Here is an 18957-nt window from a genome sequence, read left to right on the forward strand (position 1 = left end):
AGGACTTGCACTTCTTGCATTTCAAAGGTAACCAAGGGTGTTCAATGCCTACTGCAACCCTGCTTCCATTGGCACCAACAATCTCAATTTCCTTAGGAAATTCTGAGTCAATATTCACTTCAACCAACACCCTAGCAAAACTCAATCTAAGCTGCTCTTCTGTAACAGGGTTAGCACAGAGGGGTTTTCCAACACCACTAGCCCCATAACTCAAGCAAGTAGCATTCCAGAACTCAATAGGAAGATTATGCAACTTAATCCAAACAGGAACAGTAGATAGTGAAAGCTTTAGGAGCTGCATACCTGGAGTCCACTTTCTCAATATTAGAGGCTTGTTCGCCATATGCCATAGCTTAGCCTCTATAACCTCATCTCTAGTCTTCTCATCTGCAAATCTGAACAAATACAGGCCATTCTCCAATAGAATGACCTCAACCTTGCCATACTATGCCCAAAGATTATCTACAGCTCTCTTGACAATATAATAAGGCAGAGGCTTATCAAGAAACTGGCCAATCAGAGAAGGTGACCATTTCAAGATGCTTCCTCAATTGCTTCCTTCAAAGGCTTCACAACAACTTTACCATCCTCACGCGAAGGAGCAAAATATTGCAACTAGCCAAGAGACTTCTCAGATCGAGACAGCTACCTCTTGTTTAGAGCTAGATTCTTCTGTTCAAATTTAGCTTCACCTTCTGATATTCCCTTCTTAATGCCAAAAACTCCCAAATTTTGTACAACCTCCACCTTAGGGATAGCAAAACTAACCTCAACCTCAGGTAGAAAAGAACAAACCTCAACCTCAGGGAGATTAGATACAGCAAGTGCATCCACTTCCAAACCATTTCCCAATTGAGTTCCACATTCTACAAACTCACCATTCACCTCTTCCTCACACAATTCCGCATCGCCATCAACAGATCGCGAAGCAACATCCATAGCAACCTTCAAATCCTGCAAAATCAACTTTGAATTCTTTTTCCTACCATGACCACAGTTAGCTCGCCTAGCCATAGTTCACCAATTCGCTCTCCACCACCTATGGTTTGCAAGTACTAGGAATTTTTGGCACATCTCCACCGGAATCACAGTCATCAGAAAGATGACGCACCCTCACGCGTAGAACTAGAACAAAGTGCATAGCTCCAAACACAGAAATCGTAACAAACTTCTAATAGCTCTAGGAGACCTGTACCACGTCAGCAAGTTCCCAAATCTCCCCCTAGCCCATTATCGAGGGAGTTTGAACTTACATGTGAGAGAAAGTGAAAGTGCTAGAATGTAAATTAAATTGATCTCTTCATATCCACTTTTTGGGATATTAAAATAAGGAAATTAAAACTCACAAAAGTAAAAAATGAAAAAGAATTTTAACTATATATATGTGAAAAACCAATTCCATTTCTTAATAAAAAAAATGAGATCCAGAAGTCACGAGTTTGAGCCTTGACTCCACAATTTAACTTATATTTCAATTTAATATTTCACGCGTTAGGTTTCTCTTATTATGATATGGTTTGAGTTCATATGTGAAGAAAAATGTTAGAATATAAATTAAATAATTAAATTTATCTATTCGTATTCGCTTAATGTCACAAAAATAAAGAAAGAATTTTGAACAATAAGAGGAAAACCAACCTGAATTATTCGGTAATGAAACAATTTCTGTAATAACTTGGAGTTGAGGCACCATCCACTGTAATAAGAGGAAAACCAACCTGAATTAATCTGCTTGAGGGTTTCATGGATTGTATCCAATAGACTTCCATATGTCAATTTTTTATTTTTGTCAAGCGTTTGGATCAAAGCAGAGGTCATTGCACCAGCCATTGCCTCTCCAGTGAAATACTGCATGAATTTGTTTGTGGTTAATATAATGAATAAGAATTTCCTCAGGAACAAAACTAATTTTGTTACGGCTCACAAAACGGGTTTACAAGTCGGATTCCTATCAACCCGGTTAACTTGTTAACTTGTTTATGTTGACCCTGCTAATGACATTTTTTCGAGGAGTAACATGGCATGATATCTTAGGAGTTGTTAGGCTGCAAAAGATAACAAACAATAGGATAAATGCTGCCCAGGTGCCCCGGCGGGGGATAGCTCTGATGCCTAAGTCAGTAATTGATTTGAGAGGGAGAGAATAATAAGCAATGAGAGCTTGTGAAAGAATTCAAATTAAAAAATAATGAATTGGAGTTTCCCTTTTATAGGCATCAAGTAGTAGTTGTCTCCTTGGAATAATCGGCCCCACGTTCCCGAGGATCCACATCTGCCATGTTGGTGAAGTGGATCGTGGGTTGTGGTTTACCCACGATCATGAGATTGTGGAGTGTGTTAGTGGGTGGCTCGGCCTCACTTGTGTCGGACATGAGTGCCTAAGTAATCCTCAAGTGCACCTGTCTAGATTTGGCACTAACAGCCGTGCCACGTTCTGGAGAATGTGGGTGCTGTTTTTGGGCCCTAGGTGAATCCCACATTTGGGTAATGAACGTGGGTTTTCTCTAATAACTGAATGACACCCATGGTAAAAGACTGTTATGCCCTTGGTCGGCAGACCATGCATCGGTTGGGCCGATTAAGTCTCAGCCTGAGCCTAGTCTTAGTGGGCTTGTACAATAGACTGGACCTAGAGGCCTATTGGGCCTTATGTGGCCGATCCATGACCCAACAGTTACCCACCAATTTTCTTGTCCGAGTGACTATGGAAATTTCATGTTCTTCAGAATGGGTCGGCCTCCATAATCCCGACCTATCCTCGATGAGAGGATTTTCTTGGATCAATCTTCGGACATTTGAAATTTTTGAATTTCAAATTTTTGGAGGGAATTTGTCATTTGAACTTCCTATGCCAATAACTTTTTGAGACTGTTGGCATTCCCAAGCAATGGTCAACAGCTTGCCCGTTCATCATCATTTTCAACTACAATGCCACATGTCACTATCTGTGTGGTTCAAGAATACGGCGACCACGTGTCGACGTATATGTAGCTTGGTGAGGTGCGCCTTTAGAGGGTATTTAAGGCCTGTGCATGTTTTTGAGGGGAATCCTAGGGCGCATGCCATTGCTTCATAGCACTTGTGTGCTTCATCCTTCTCACGCCTATATAAGAGTTTTCACATTTTTTCTTTCCCCATTTTTCATGCTTTCTTGCACCAGAACTCCATTTTCATCTTCTTTGAGCACTACAATTCCTTTCTTTCTCTGTTGGCTTGCCTTCATTCTATCCATTTCTCAGTACTATTCTTAAGAGTGGTATATCTTAGGGTTTCGGTTGAGTCTATGCCTTCTGCCGAACCCTTCGTTGGCCCACACAGTCTTGTTCTTCAATATCTCCAATTCCTTCTTCCCCTCATTGAACCCGCGGTTGACCACCTCCAATTGAGTGTAACCCATCTACTGATTCAAGGAAGCTAGCCATGCATTCCTCGGTTGTTAGTCCCGAGTCTTCTATACCTGATGGGTCAAAATGATGGGTTGGACTTTGATGGTCTGGATAACTTGTATCCTGTCTTCTGGAAGGAAGAACTGACAAGGATTGATGAACCTCGGATTAGACAGTGCTGCTTCATCCCTTGAATAGTCAACCTGTGCTTCGACAATGAGCAGAAGGGTGCATCAAAAAGAACGAGGTTTGCCTCTACGAGGCCATGTTCTGGGCAGGCTTCAGGCTACCCTTCCCAAGGATCATTCGAGAGCTGCTGAGTCACTTCAACTTGGCTCCTCATTAGATAGTGCCAAACGGCTAAAGGGTTTTCTACGCCTGCATAGTTTTGTGGCCAAAGATCCTTGGTGATGCGCATTCCCTCACTATTCAGGAGTTCTTGAAGGTGTATAGGCTCACAAAGAACCCTAACTCCAACGTACTTCACCTTCTATGTCCGACAGAGGGTGAAGTTCATACAGTTGGGAATGACCTTCTCCAACAACAAAAAGTGGAAGAACAAGTTCTTTTTTTGCCTCGGGTCGCTAGGAATTTGCGCCTTTGGAGGTGGTAGAAGGCTCGAGGGTGCCTTTGGAAACTAGCATTCTTTCGGCGAAAGGTGACTGCTTTTCTTCATTTTTTTTTAATAAAAATCCTTTGCAGGCCAAGAGGAACCCATGTTGTCCGAGGAAGAGGAGGATCGGGTTGACAGGATCTTGGCCTTCGCTAAGGCAAAGAAGCATGTAAAATTAATGGACTTCAATGCCCTGGCCACCGTGGCCAATCTCGAGAAGTACCTGGGGTACCCCCTAGCTGGTGGATTAGGAGGTGCCGCTTAACTGAGGAAGAGGTATGCTCCCTAGGCTTCAAGGAAGCCAAATGCTAGGGCCTCGAAGAAGACTGCTGCCGACAAAGGCAAAGATAAAGCTGGTGAGCGTTCTGGGAAATCAATCGCAGACATGGGCAAAAGGAAGGTGACCGAGCCTTTAATGGTCAAAGACCAAGCCTTTGCTGCTAACCCATTGAGGCTAGTAGACGAGCCTTACGATCTTGAGGTTCTACCTTTGAAGAGGAGGAAGTTCGAGAAGTCTGGGGATGGTTTGGGGGCGCTGAAGCCTGCCACCTTCATCAATGCTTTCACCCAAGTCATGGGCACCTCCAAGAAGACTTTCACGTTGAAGTCGACGATCCGCTCGGTGAAGGACTTTGAGGCTGTCCTCCGAGCTAGACCTTCGAGGCCATTGGCGGGAAGGCCGTTCACAATTTAGCCTATTACGGCCATGCCTGTCTCTATGGTTCCTATGGAGTCCGCGTCTCCATTAGCTTCTAGATATGGCGAGGGGTCCCTAGTGGATGTTGAACACCTCCAAAGGGAAGTAGCCGCTCATTTGCCCAGGAGTTTAGGAGAGGTTTCGACTGAGGAGCTAGTAATGGGTGGCGCAGCCGAGATGCTTCTAAAAAGGAATAAGTCTAGAAACAACCCAACGACTCCCGAGGCTCATGGCACCGATGCTGCCAAAGAATCTTCAGCTCAACCCCAACCTATGGACACAGAGCCTTCTTCTGACCCGATTCAAGGAGCTAAGGAGATCACAGAGGATCTTCTACCACCTGAGGCTGTCTCAGCTGAAGGTGTTTCTCATTCTGCAGAGGAGCATACTAATGTTCCAGCGGGTGCTTCGGGAGACGCTATCAAGGATCAGGCTAGTGCCTCGGCGCCAAGTCAACCCACCATACTTCAACCAGTGGGCGTTAAGTGGTTGGTTGGCGAGCCCCTTGCTAGGATAGGCAAAGGATTACTGGGGAATCCATTTAATGCCTTGATGAGTTTAATTCCCTAGCCATTTTTGTTGGGCGCCGGCGAAGCGAGCCTTAGTGAAGTGATGGAAAAAATGCTGTTTTACCAGCTTGTGGTAAGTGTTTTCCGCTATACTTTCTTGGTTTCATTTTGGAGTTATCCCGTTAACCAAATGTGTTCCTTGCAGTGTATCATGAAGTCCATCTTCCTCTACTATGACTTTAGAAACTACCTTTAGAGATCAGCTTCGCAAACCGAGGATTTGCAAATTGAGCTTTAAAGGTTTGAGGCGGAGAATGCTCGGTTACAGGAGGTTTTGGCTCCGCAGGACAATTAGCTACTTCTCTTAGCTCAACGGTTATCACTCATGAAGAGTCGAGCTGAAGAGGCCAATTCTCAGATTGCTAAGGCCGACTCTTGGATCTGAGATCTAAAAGCGGAGCTTAGGGCTTTCGAGGCAAGATCTGAGAAGCTTTAACAAGATCATTCAATCCTCAAGGAAGAGCTTAGGCAAGTCGAAGAAAAGTGCACCGAGGTTGTGCTACAACACAATGCGTTCATGGACAAGATAACTTTTGTTTCTTCGAAACTTGAGGAAGCACAGCGGGAAGCCTTGGTGCAGCATTCGAGAGCCGAGGCTACTGAATCGAGGGCATCGATCTTCAAGGGAAAGTTCAACTGCGTGAAGCAGCAGGTGCGCCATTACAAGGCTAAAGCTCAAGATTTCTTCAAGAAGCTATCTTTCGCCTCTTGGACCCGAGACCAAGGCTGGGCCCAAGGCTATACTATGGGTTTCAAGACCTTCTGAGGATTGGCATATGACCCTTCCTACTTCCTCGATCTTGACACTGTCAATCTCGAAGCATATCCACCCACAGTTGAAAAGCCATTAAGGAGCTTGTCAGCCTCGGTCAAGAGCATATGCTGGATGCTCGGGGAATTAGGGAGTTTGGGCGTGCCCCTTTTACTGTAACCTCAGGGAGTGTTGATGCTCGAGTCAAAGGATTTGTCAGATAATGCCGACATTCTTGAGGCTAAGGATCTCAAGACCCCTGAATCTCAAGATTTGTAAATGTTTATGATTTCCTAATTAGAAAGGATCTTTTACTCAACTTAATTGTTTCGCTTGTTTTCCTTTTCATTACTCGCTATCTTAAAAATAAACTTAAGTTTAATTTTTGTGAATGCTTGGCCGGATGCTTGGTCGGCCGAATGCTCAGCCTAATGCTTGGCCTCGGAAAAGTACCTTTACGGTTGTATTTTGCCGAGGTAGTTTAGCCTTCGAGTTTGCCTTCTTTTGAGGCTTTTCATTCTTCAAATGGGCTAAGTTCAAAAAGTACCTTTACGGCTATTTTTCTTAAGCGTACCTCGGGAAACTGCCTTCGAACAATCCTTCTTCAAAGGCTTTATGTTCTCGGCTATATTTCTCCAAGGTAGTTTAAGCTTTGAACAATCCTTCTTCAGAGGCTTTATATTCTTAATGGGTTAAGTTTGGAAAGCACCTTTACGGAAATATTTCACGAACGTTATACTCGCGAAAGCACCTTTACGGCTATGCTTCACCGAGGTGTTTTAGCCTTGGAATTAACCTACATCCGAGGTTTTCAATTATTTAATTGGGCTAAGTTTGGAAAGCGCCTTTACGGCTATATCTTGCAAACGTTATCCTCGGAAAAGCACCATTGCTGCTATATTTCTCGAGAATTTGCTTTTACAGTAAAGTGCCTTGTCGAGTATATTTGCTGAGACTTTGTTAGATACTATAATTTCGGAATATTCTTTATTGATGAAATGCTGTTACAATGAAAATCATAAAAGTTAAAGTGAATCTTCTTGATGAAATTACAATAACTTAAATAAAGTACTTCTTGAGATGTTCGGCACTCCAAGGCCTCGGAAGTGCTTTCCCCTCGGAATTCTCAAGGTGGTATGCTCCCGCTCTTCGGCATCCAACTACCATGTATGGTCCTTTCCAATTTGGAGCTAGCTTCCCCTCGGCTAGGTCCTTGGTGGAGATAGTGACTTTTCGCAGAACCAAGTCCCCGATCTTGAAGCTTCGGTGATTGACCTTTTGGTTGAAATACCGACCTACCTTCTCTTGGAATACTGCCATTGTTACTTGGGCCCAGTCCCGTTTCTCCTGTAGTATGCCAAGATGCAGCCTGATGCCTTCATCATCGGATTCTGGCTGAAAGGTCTCCAAGCGGAAGCTTCCCGATCCAACCTCAATTGGGATGACTGCTTCGGTCCCAAAGGCTAGAGCGTAGGGGGTCTTTTTGGTTGGAGTTTTCTTCATGGTTCGGTATGCCCACAAGACTTCAGGAAGATCCTCCGCCCAATCTCCTTTGCGCTCACCAAGCTCCTTCTTCAATATCATTAAGATGGTCATGTTCGTGGCTTCTACTTGCCCATTTGCTTGGGGATGTCCCGGGGATGAGAAGTAGTTTCTGATGTGGAGCTTGGCACATCATTCTCGGAATGAATCGTAGTGAAATTGCTTTCCATTGTCCGTGACAAATGTGTGTGGAATGCCATATTGACAAATGACATTATTCCAAAGGAACCGCTCCACACTTTTGGGTGTGATGTTCACTAAGGCCTCCACTTCTGCCCATTTGGTGAAGTAATCAACAGCTACTACTACAAACTGAACACCCCCTTTTCTCGGGGCAACAGTCCTACTATATCAACCACCCATTGCGACAAAGGACAAGTTGAGTAAATTGAACTCAGCTCCACGAGGGGTTGTTTGGGAATATTAGCAAAGTGCTGGCTATTGTCGCAACTTCTGACCATTTTCGTCAAGTCCCGACTCATGTTCGGCTAGTAGAACCCTGCTCTGACCGCTTTGTGTGCCAGCACTCATACTTTTGAATGACTGCCGCAGATTCCTTCGTGAATCTCACGGAGGCTGTAATCACCTTCCTCCTTGGAGACACACTAGAGAAGGGGTAGCATGAAACCCCGTTTGTAAAGGGTTCCATTTTCCATGGTAAATCGAGCAGCCTTAGTCCTTAGTTGGACTACCTTCTTCTTGTTGGCCGGAAGAGTGCCCTTCTCCAAGTACTCTACTAGCTCTTATGCCCACTTGGACATCACCTCTATCGCTAAAACCGTTATCTCCTTGGTTATAGCTGGCTGTAGTAGAATTTGTACTGGTTCTTTGGTTTCTACCGTGCTATCCTCCATTGCTGAACCCATCATAGCCAAATGATCTGCTCTTTTGTTTTCTTCTCTCGGGATTTTGATGATATGAAATTTTTTGAAACAATTTTGCATTTTTTGTACTTTTGCCAAGTACAGCTTCATCTTTTCCCCTTTGGCTACGAACTCTCCTCGGATGTGTCCGACAATTACTTGAGAGTTGCTTCGTACTTCTACGAATTTTGCTCCCATCTCCCGAGCCAAGCTGAGTCTCGCCAAGGCCGCTTCGCACTTGGCTTCGTTGTTGGTAGTCTTGAACTCCAATCTCAAAGAACTACACAACTCTTCTCCATCTAGTGTGATCAACACCACTCCGGCTCCACCGTTTTTATTTGTGGATGATCCATTTACATAGATCACCCATACTTCTTCCCTCAGCCACTCTTTTGTTTCTGGTAGATTGGTGAATTCTGCCAAAAAATCTACAAGTGCTTGGCCCTTGATGGCATTCCGAGGAACAAACTCAATATTGAACTCCTCAAGTTTGATTGCCCAGTTCGCTAATCTGCCAGACATATCTAGCTTTCGTAGCACCTTCTTTAGAGGGTACTCGGTTAGTACTTTGATTATATGAGCCTTGAAGTATGGACGAAGCTTCCTTGATGCAATGGTCAAGGCAAAGACAAGCTTCTCCATTTGCACATACCTTTCCTCGGCTCCTCTCGATGCTCGGCTAATGAAGTACACTAGCTTTTGTATGCCATCTTCTTCTCGAATTAAAGCTACACTAATTGCAATTAGAGATACGGCGAGATATAGATACAACGTTTCTTCGGGAATTGTTCGGCTTAGCAGCGGTGGGCTAGCTAGGTACTTCTTCAGCTGTTCGAAGGCTTGCTCACACTCCTTGGACCACTCAAATGCCTTTCTTAAGATTTTGAAGAAAGGGAGGCATTTGTCGGTTGACCGAGAAATGAACCTATTCAGCACGGCAATCCTTCCCATCAATTGTTGAAGCTGCTTTATGTTCTTTAGGGATTACATCTCTAGGACTACTTGGATCTTTTCAGGGTTGGCTTCAATTCCTCGGTTAGAGACCATATAACTGAGGAATTTCCCTGAGGAGACTCCAAAAGTGTGCTTCACGGGATTCAGCTTCATCCCATATTGCTTCAACGTCTTGAACGTTTCTTGCAAGTCATGGGTGTGGTCTAGTGGTAACACACTCTTGACGAGCATGTCATCTATGTAGACTTCCATGCCTTTTCTGATATGCCCTCTGAACATCTTGTTCACCAGCCTAATAGGTGGCCTCTGCATTCTTCAGACCGAACAGTATGACCTTGTAGCAGTACAAACCTCGGTCCATGATGGATGCGGTCTTCTCTCGGTCGGTTGCATGCATGTAAATCTGATTGTAACTAGAAAATGCATCCATGAAGCTGAGTAGCCCATATCCAGCCGTTGAATCCACCAGCGCATCAATCCGCTCGGTAATGGAAAGCTATCCTTTGAGCATGCCTTGTTTATGAGTAGCCCATATCCAGCCGTTCAATCCACCAGCGCATCAATCCGCTCGGTAGTGGAAACCTATCCTTTGAGCATGCCTTGTTTAAGTCGGTGAAGTCTACACACATCCTTCATTTCCCATTGGAGTTCTTGACCAATACTACATTGGCCAACCATTCAGGATAGTAGACCTCTTCGATGAATCAAGCCTTGAGCAGCTTCTCCACCTCTTCGACAATGGCCATATTTCGCTCGGGAGCGAACTTCCTTCTCTTCTGCTTCCCTGGATCCACATTCAGCTGGTGGACAATTTCCTTGAGGCTGATTCTTAGCATGTCCTCGTGTGTCCATGCGAACACCTCCACATTCTCCCGAAGAAAGCTGACAAGGCCTTCTCAGACTTCTGGGGTTAGTTGTGAGCCAATCTTCACAACCTTGTCTTCCCCCACAGCTACATCTACCAGCTCCTTAGCTGGGTCACCCTTCGGCTCACCCTCTTTTCTGCTGCCCATTTTACTGATTGTTAAGGGCGCAGATCCCAAGGGATTCTTCAGGAAAGTGTTATAACACTTCCTTGCTGCAACTTGATCTCCCTTGACTTCCCCAACTCCCTCGTCTATAAGGAACTTCATTTTCAGGTGGTAAGTTGAAGTTGCAGCTTTCAACTTATTCACCTATGGACAACTGATGATTACGTTGTAGGCAGATGGTTGGTCAACGACTAGAAAGTCCACCATGGCTGTCAATTGCTTGGGGGTTGTTCCCGCTGTAATAGGAAGGGAGATTAGTCTCATGGGTTGGACTTGCTCTCCTATAAAACCAACCAGTGGTGAACCAAATGGTTTGATTGTCTACTAATCAATGCCCAATCGCTTGAAAACTGGCCAATATAATATTTCAGCTGAGCTTCAATTGTCCACTAGAATCCGATGGATGGCATGGTTTGCCACAGTCACCATTACTACTAATGCATCATCGTAGGGCATTGATACCTGCTCTGCATCTTCTTCTGAGAATGATAGAATTATCGGATCCTTCTTTTGGGCCTTGGAGGACCTTTCAAGAAGGATAACCTCTTCTATGTTTACTCTCCTTGCGTGAGCCTTCCTTGTTGAGTTGGACTCTCCTCCACCAGCTAAACCCTCAGAAATCGTATGGATTTCTCATATCACATCTTGATTTTGAGGATGTTGGCGATCGTCTTGATCTCTTCTTGACTCGGCATCCTGTCTTCTCCTCACATCCCGTCCTCTTTCGTGGCCATCATGGTTGACTTCCAGTCGTAGAGGCTCCTAAGGGTTTCTACCCCTATCCCTCTCGTAGGCAATGAACCTCACCAACTTGTCGTTCTTGATGAAGTTCTCGATCTCATGATGCAGAGATATGCAATCCTCGGTCAAATGACCGTGGTCATTATGGTACTCACAGAATTTTTGGCTGCTGTGTCTTTGCGGAGGAGTCCTCATCCTTGTCGGCCATCTAATGTTAAGATCCCTCTTGATTTCCATGAATACCTCGATAACGCTAGTATTCAATAGAGTCCATCTTTGGCCCTGCTGGTGCTATGGCTCCACCTTCTTTCCCGAACTCTTCATGTATTTCTCCTCCTTCCTCTTCTTCCCAGAGCTCTCCGGTACTATTTTGCTACTGCTGACCTCACCTTGGCCACCCTCCGCTTTGGACTTCATTAGAGCTCCAATGGTTTCTTCCTAGTTGATAAACTCCTCAACTTTGTTCATAAACTGCCGAAAAGTTACCAACGTTGGTCTCCGAGCTAGCTTGGCCATTAGCAGCCCTTCGGTTTTGATCCCATTCATCAAAGCTGAAAGCACCATTTCTTTATTCCAGCTTTCTACAGTTAGCTTCTCCGGGTTGAACCTCAGCATGTAGTCCTTCAAGGACTCATTCTTCCCCTGCACAGGGGACAGCAGGTAGGCAGGGTTCTTCTTCCTCTTCTAGATCGCCAGAAATTGGCTCAAGAACTGGCATCCGAGGGAATCGAAGCTATCCACAGACTTGGGAACCATCTTCCCAAACCACTCCTTGGCAACTCCTTCAAAGTCAAAGGGAAGGCTCAGCACACGATCTCGTCGGGGGGGTCATGGAGAAATTGGCTCACGAACTGGCGCTCAAGGGAATCGAAGCTATCCATAGACTTGGGAGCCATCTTCTCGAACCACTCCTTGGCAACTCCCTTCAAAGTCAAAGGGAAGGCTCGGCACACGATCTCGTCGGGGATGTCATGGAGGATTAGGTGAGCTCGGAAGCTCTCCATATGGTCGGTAGGATCTCTGCTTCCATCATACTTGTCCACTCGAGGAACTTTGAACTTGTCAAGGAGAGGATACCTCATTACCCGATATGTGAAGGGTAGATTGGTATTCTGCATCAGATCCTAGGCTATCGAGCAATCCTCTCCATTCTTCATCAAAAGAGCCATCTTTGCGTACTTCTCCTTCAAATCCTTGACCTCCTTGTCAATGCTGGTCTCCTGATGCCTCTCATGAAGAGACGTCTCGTGATAAGATCTGCTACGATGAGATCTTTCATGACGAGATTCTTCATGGTGCAATCTCTTATGGCGGGATTCTTCATGACGAGATCCTCCTTGCACTGTCGTATCATCGCTGCCATGAGCAGAGCTCTCGTTATCCTCGTGATGTACGGGTCATTTCTCTCTGCCTCTCTTTTCACGCCTCTCTTCGCACTCTTGGTCATCTCAGTTCTCTCTAACAGGGAGTCGGGAAACGAGGTTTTCGTTCTGCTTCTTCATGGCTTCCATGGACTCTGTCATACGCCTCATGAAATCTTCCATGGTGACGATTCGAGCATTGGGATCGTTGGAGGTTCCAGGAGGTCCAGCTTGAATATTGCTATTAGGATTTGAGTGTGTAGTCACCATATTGGATTGTGAATGATAGGAACTCATGAAAATTGATTTCCCACAGACGGTGCCAAACTGTTGATGAAAGTTTTCCAAGGAGTGACGTGGCACGATATCTGAGGAGTGGCACGGTGTCCGAGGAGTGGTCGGGCTGCAAAAGATAACAAACAATAGGATAAAAGCTGCTGGGGTGTGCCAACAGGGGATAGCTCTAATGCCTAAGTCAGTAATTGATTTGAGAGGGAGAGAGTAATAAGCAATGAGAGTTTGTGAGAGAATTTAGATTACCAAATAATGAATTTGAGTTTCTCTTTTATAGGAATCAGGTAACAGTTGTCTCCCCGAAATAATTGGCCCCACGTTCCCGAGGATCCACGTGTGCCATGTTGGCGAAGTGGATCATGGGTTATGGGTTGCTCCACGATCATGAAATCGTGGAGTGTGTTAGTGGGTGACTCGGCCACGCTTGTGTCAGACGTGGGTACCTGTGTAATCCTCAGGTGAACGTGTCTTGATTAGGCGCTAACATTTGTGCCATGTTCTGGCGAACGTGGGTGCTGTGTTTGGGTGCTGGGTGAATCCCACGTTTGAGTAGTGAACGTGGGTTTTCTCTAATAGCTTAATGACCATTGTACCCACGGTAAAAGACTGTTATGCCCTTAGTGGGCTGACCATGCATCGGCTAGGCCGATTAAGTCTCGGCCTGGGCCTGGTCTTAGTGGGTTTGTACTGTAGACTAGACCTAGAGGCCTATTGGGCCTTATGTGGCCGATCTATGACCCAACAACCCTAAACATGACATGTCTATTAAACGGGTCAGAAACGATCCGAACCCATTTAACCCAAATTTTAACTCTAAAACTACGTGTCGAGTTTGTGAGTTGCGGGTTAAATTGCCAGCCCTATTCGTACATATCAACTTAAACAAATAATAATAACAAAAATAAAATATACAAGACAAATTCAAAAGAAAAGTGTTACAAGATATTCAAAGGGGCATAATCTCGTATAGGAGATTTTGGCTGAAAGATTTTATTTGAAGAAATTAATTAAGAAAATTTCTTACAGAGGCAGCCATTTGATCATCTTCACAAGCGCTTAAAAAAATTGCAATTCCACCGCTTGTACTTATTTGAGCTTTTGAAGGAGCGCTGTTATCATCCCATTTACTTCTGCAAGTCTCAAGGAAAAAATTATTTAATATTAACAAACAATGTAATGGGTCATCATTGCCTTCCCTTAGATTCCATATCTATATAAAAACCAACCCAAAAAAAAAAAAAAAAAAAAAATCAAAAAATCAAAATCAAAATTCCTTATCTCATAGAATTTCAATTTTAATTAGCACGAACATAAAAAATAGGGCTATATTAATGAAAAAAGTTGGTCTTTAAGTTTTGTCAAAATTAAAATTTAGTTCTCAGGGCATCAGTTTCAACAATTAGCTCCTCAATTAAATTTTCCCTATATTTCAAATCGATCCTTCTTGCCATTCAACGCCTACGCACCCTCTTAGTTTTTCTTTTTCATTTTTTTATTTTTTTATTTTTTTGGTGCATGACATGACATGGTAAATTGTTCACATGACAAACAAACTGTCTATATTATTTGGACGGAAAGTTGATAGAATGATCCATTAATTAATTGAAGCATGGTAAAACTTAAAGAGTTCATTGTCAAAATTAGAAACCTGGGAACAAAATTGAAATCACCAGAAAACTTATTTAGGGACTAATCTTGATTTTTTTCTAAACCTTAAGCATTTGGGGTATCAATTGATTCTCATGATAAATTTAGAGGCTTATTAGTGTACGTTATTATTATTAGAGACTAGAAATATTAAATATAAATTAAATACTCACGTTTTAGGGTTGTATATGTACTCTAGATCAAGAATGGTTCCACTATGACAAGCATCGAAAATTGCATGGAGGGTGACACCTTTCTTGAGCGGCCGAACAATGGTGAAATTTATGTCCTTGTCGAGGATCAAGCCTTCTTGAAAGAAATCGACCGGACAAATAGCTTTGTCGTACGCATCTCGCTCATCGTTGTCGAACTCAAGTTGTCGTAGGCCATGGCCGGAAAAGTAGAACACCAAATAGTCTCCGGATTCTGAGCCCTCCACAAGCCATTTCAAGGCTTCTTGTATGTTCATCTTGGTCGGGTAGAAAGCAGGTTCTTCTTCTTCTGCATTATGGTATTAATCTTTTGCGCAAATCACAAATTATGTGTTCCAAGTATGAGTAAATGTATGTTGAAACAAAAATAATTCTGAATTTGAACATCCAAAGACTAATTATTGATCCATTGGAGCCACATTTGACCAATAGAAGCATGCTGCCCATTTGTTGCTAAATGAGCAATATATAATGGAACGAACTAGCACAACTTTTTACGTTTTTTTTCCAAATCCTTTTGAGTCAAACAGGTCTAAAAACCAATCATGAGCTTTGTACATAATTAGAGTTGGTTAAATACAAATCACTTTAGAGCTTTATATTCAAACAAAACAAAAAATATATTCCTCACTATGCTTGCCATCGACGACCTTTCCAGATTTTTATAGGCACCATATTTTTGTATCTGAATTGTATGAAATCCTTTTCAAGCTTAATTTGGTTAACCAAGCAAGGAATGTAGTAATTTTTATTTTTTATGCAGACCACTCGCAAGTAGATTAGGATCTCCCGAAATTTCTTGCAGATTTTGTTAGTAGGGAAGTCTAACTGGTTGTTATATCTCACATCTTGAAATATATCATCTGTCCAAGTTCTATCTTATCGAGGCAGCCAAGTTCTCTACCAAAACCTTTTTGTTTAGAACTCGTTCTTCCAAAAAAAAAAAAAAAAAAAAAAAACCAAACCGAAGCTTGAGATCTAATTTTTTTTTTTTTTTTTTTCATAACAATCACTTCATTCATTTGCTTCACTTTTTTCTGGTATTGCTAGGCCTGTGTGTTGGCAGCTTCCAGCCTGATTTGGTTTGGTTTTTGTTTTTTTTTTTTTTTTATTTATTTATTTTTTTAAGAGGAAAGAGTTTTGAAGTAGGATTTGGGAAAGAAACCTTTTTGGCTGCCTTGATAAGATACGTAGTGGCAACATATTCAGCTTCACATGTTGAAAGTGTCACAGTTGGTTGCATTTTAGAATTCCAAGTAAATGCCGAACTACCCAAATAGAAAACAAATCCGGTGGTACTCTTTCTACCATCCACATCTCCACCCCAATTGCTATCACTATAATCCACAAGTTTGAATTCATTAGAAGATGGAAAGTAGACCAAAATCAATTGTACCTTTGACATAATGAATAATTCTTTTAGCCGCCTTGAAATGAGTTAAGGTAGGTGATTCCATATAGTGACTAACAAGCCCAACTCCATAGAAAATATCTTGGCATGCGCATGTCAAGTTTTTTAAACTTCCAACTAAACTCCTAAAGCTTGTTGAATCCACTCTTTCTCCATCTTCATGCTTTGACAATTTAATTCCACTTTCTACCGGAATGTTAATAAGGTTGCAATTATTCATCTTGAACTTTTTGATATTTTTTCTTGCGAAACTTCCTTGAGAAATAAAAAATCCTCTTGAGTCATTGTTTTCTTGATATCTTGGAACATACTTGGATTGTTGCCTATAAAAATTAAATCATCTACATACAAAATACCTCCATTTTCACACACCTTGGCATAAAGAACATATTCATGAGAGCATTTGATGAAGCTAGTCATTTGAAAGTAGTTATCAATTCTACTGTTTCACGCCCTTGGTGCTTATCTTAAGCTATAGAATGCCTTTTTCAATTACAAAACTTTCTCCTCATCCCCTTTGATGGCATAGCTCATTGGTTGTTCAACATAAATTTCTTCTTCAATAAGTCCATTCAAGAAAGTGGATTTTATATCCATTTGATAAATCTTCCATTTATTTTGAGCTGTAAGAGAAATTACCAACCTTATGGTTTCCAAACGTGAAAAAGGAGGAAAAACGTCACCATAATCAATGCCCGGTCACTGACTATATCCCTTGGCAACCAATCTTACTTTGTATCTCTCGATTTCTCCTATAGCATTCTTCTTTGCCTTGAACACCCACTTTACTCCAATGGGTTTTTGATCTTTTGGAATGGTCGCCAACTCCCATGTGTTCTTCCTTTCAATTGCTTAATCCACCAAAGTTTACATGTCCAGATCTCAAATGCCAAAGCCAAGATGAATCTTTCAAGCTAGTTTTGAGACACTTAGCCACATTTGAGTATTTAATAAAAACATTATATTGCTTGTTATTGGAGCTTTGGCTATCAAATTCTTCTTGTCATCTCTTAGAAAAAGACTACAATTTTTCATATGAACTTCATAGTCTTTTTCCAAGAGTTATCACAAGCTCAAAATATTACTTTTTCAAGTGAATTAAAATTATACATTTTCCTTTTATTGGAACTTTAGACAGTCTCCAAATGTAACATCCCACTCACCGATTCATCAAGCTCCACAAACTTTTTTTGGTCTCCACACATATTGTTGTTTGCCGCATTGTCAAGATACCACAAGTTCTTCTCTCTTCTTTCTTCTCCTTTACAAGCTAGCAACAAAGTGGGCTCTGTTTCCTCGTTTTCAACATAATTGGCTTTCTCTTCAACATTATTATTACGACTTCTACACTCCCAAAGTTAATGACCATATTTTTAGCAATTATAACATTAACTTGAAATTTATCATACTTTCTTCTATATTACTTCGAATTATTTTTCTTTGTCATTTTTCTTTGTAATTGTTCAAATTACGTTCGCCTCTTCCTCTTCCTCTTCCTCTACCACGGCCATAAAGCATCCTCATCCTTGTCCTCTTTGGCTCTTTTCTTGCTTTTCTTCCTTATATTTGAAATAAAGCTTTGTAGCAAGAACTTACTCCAATGGCTCTTCCTTCTTCTTGTTGAGCCTTCATGGGCTTGTAGAGAACCCATGTGTTGATCAATACTCATGGTTTCAATAGCTACAATGATATAGTCGAATTTTTGTTGCAAGGAACAGAGAATCTTTTCCAATTTTGTCATATCTCTTCATTTGATTTACTATGGCCAACACCCTTAAAAAATAATTTGCAATCGACTTAGATTCTTTTATTCGCAAAACTTCAAAGTCGCCTCTGAATGTTTGAATGCAAACTTTCTTCACTTTATCAACTCCTTAATAGGAGTTTAGGAGAATTTCTCATGTTTGCTTGGAGGTGGTTGCGTTCACCTCTCTTGAACATAGTAGCGTCTAAACATTGATGAAAAAGTGAGAGAGCTTGTCGATCCTCCTTCGAAGTTTTTGAAAAGCCTATCTTTGATTAGGACTCAAAGGAGCTTCGTCACTAGCCTCATTAGCCTTTTTCTACAATCTCCAAAGCATCTAGCGACCGAAACAACTCCTTCATATGAACACACTAATGATCAAAATTGTGTTTGAAAATGTGAGGAAATTGAAATGGAAAGGTTGAATTGGCTATTTCTCTAAGAACAAGAAATTGCTGAAAATTGGAGACTAAGCACACTAAGAGAGAACACGAAAAAGGAAGAGAAACACTGAATTAATAGAGGACTTTGTGTTCTTTTATTCAACTTGATAAAATAACTTGTTTACATGGGTATTTATAGGATACAAATGACCCTTCTAACTCCTTCAGATTAACTTCATTCATTTACATCTCATATAACTCTCACGTAACACTTATGTAAATAATTCTTAAAGAAAACAAAAGACAACATCTTCAAGTCACTTAGTAACATACGAGAATATGAAATGAAAATACTCAAATAGATGTCATTAAAATTAAGTTTCTTATTTCGAGATTTTTCTAATAACAGAATCCGCAGTTTCCTCAAAATTGTAAGGATCCTGATCATCCACAGGTAAACAAAACTAAAGAATTCTATATTTAGGCTCTGCATTGAGCTCATGGTAACAAAAGCGAAACAGATTACCAGTTTCATGGAAATAGAAGCGAACTAACTAAATTAAAGTCTTACAGACAATTAAACTTGCTCTTTTTTTTTCTTCCTATGTCTTCTTGCAATAGATGATGTATGGTATAGAGACAGGCCTCCAATTAATATGTGCAGGATCAGTGATGAAATGTTTTAGAATATATTCTGATATTCACCGTATTTGCTAATTGATCTAAATTTCCCTATATATTTATATTAATTTGATTCT

General features: G+C 41.8%; 1 protein-coding gene across 1 annotated transcript in view; it reads right to left on the minus strand.

The window, feature by feature from the left end:
* Positions 1-1039: 1039 nt before the first annotated feature.
* LOC132178046 (metacaspase-1-like) overlaps positions 1040-18957 on the minus strand; it is a 26416-nt gene continuing 8498 nt past the window's right edge. Inside the window, exons 2-5 of the mRNA XM_059590511.1 lie at positions 14623-14950; positions 13827-13932; positions 1719-1848; positions 1040-1125 (exon numbers count right to left, since the gene is read on the minus strand). Of these exons, the coding sequence (XP_059446494.1) occupies positions 1040-1125; positions 1719-1848; positions 13827-13932; positions 14623-14950 (650 nt within the window). The remainder of the gene's footprint in view (positions 1126-1718; positions 1849-13826; positions 13933-14622; positions 14951-18957) is intronic.

The sequence above is a fragment of the Corylus avellana genome, chromosome ca4 (assembly GCF_901000735.1).
Source record: "Corylus avellana chromosome ca4, CavTom2PMs-1.0".
NCBI classification, from domain to species: domain Eukaryota; kingdom Viridiplantae; phylum Streptophyta; class Magnoliopsida; order Fagales; family Betulaceae; genus Corylus; species Corylus avellana.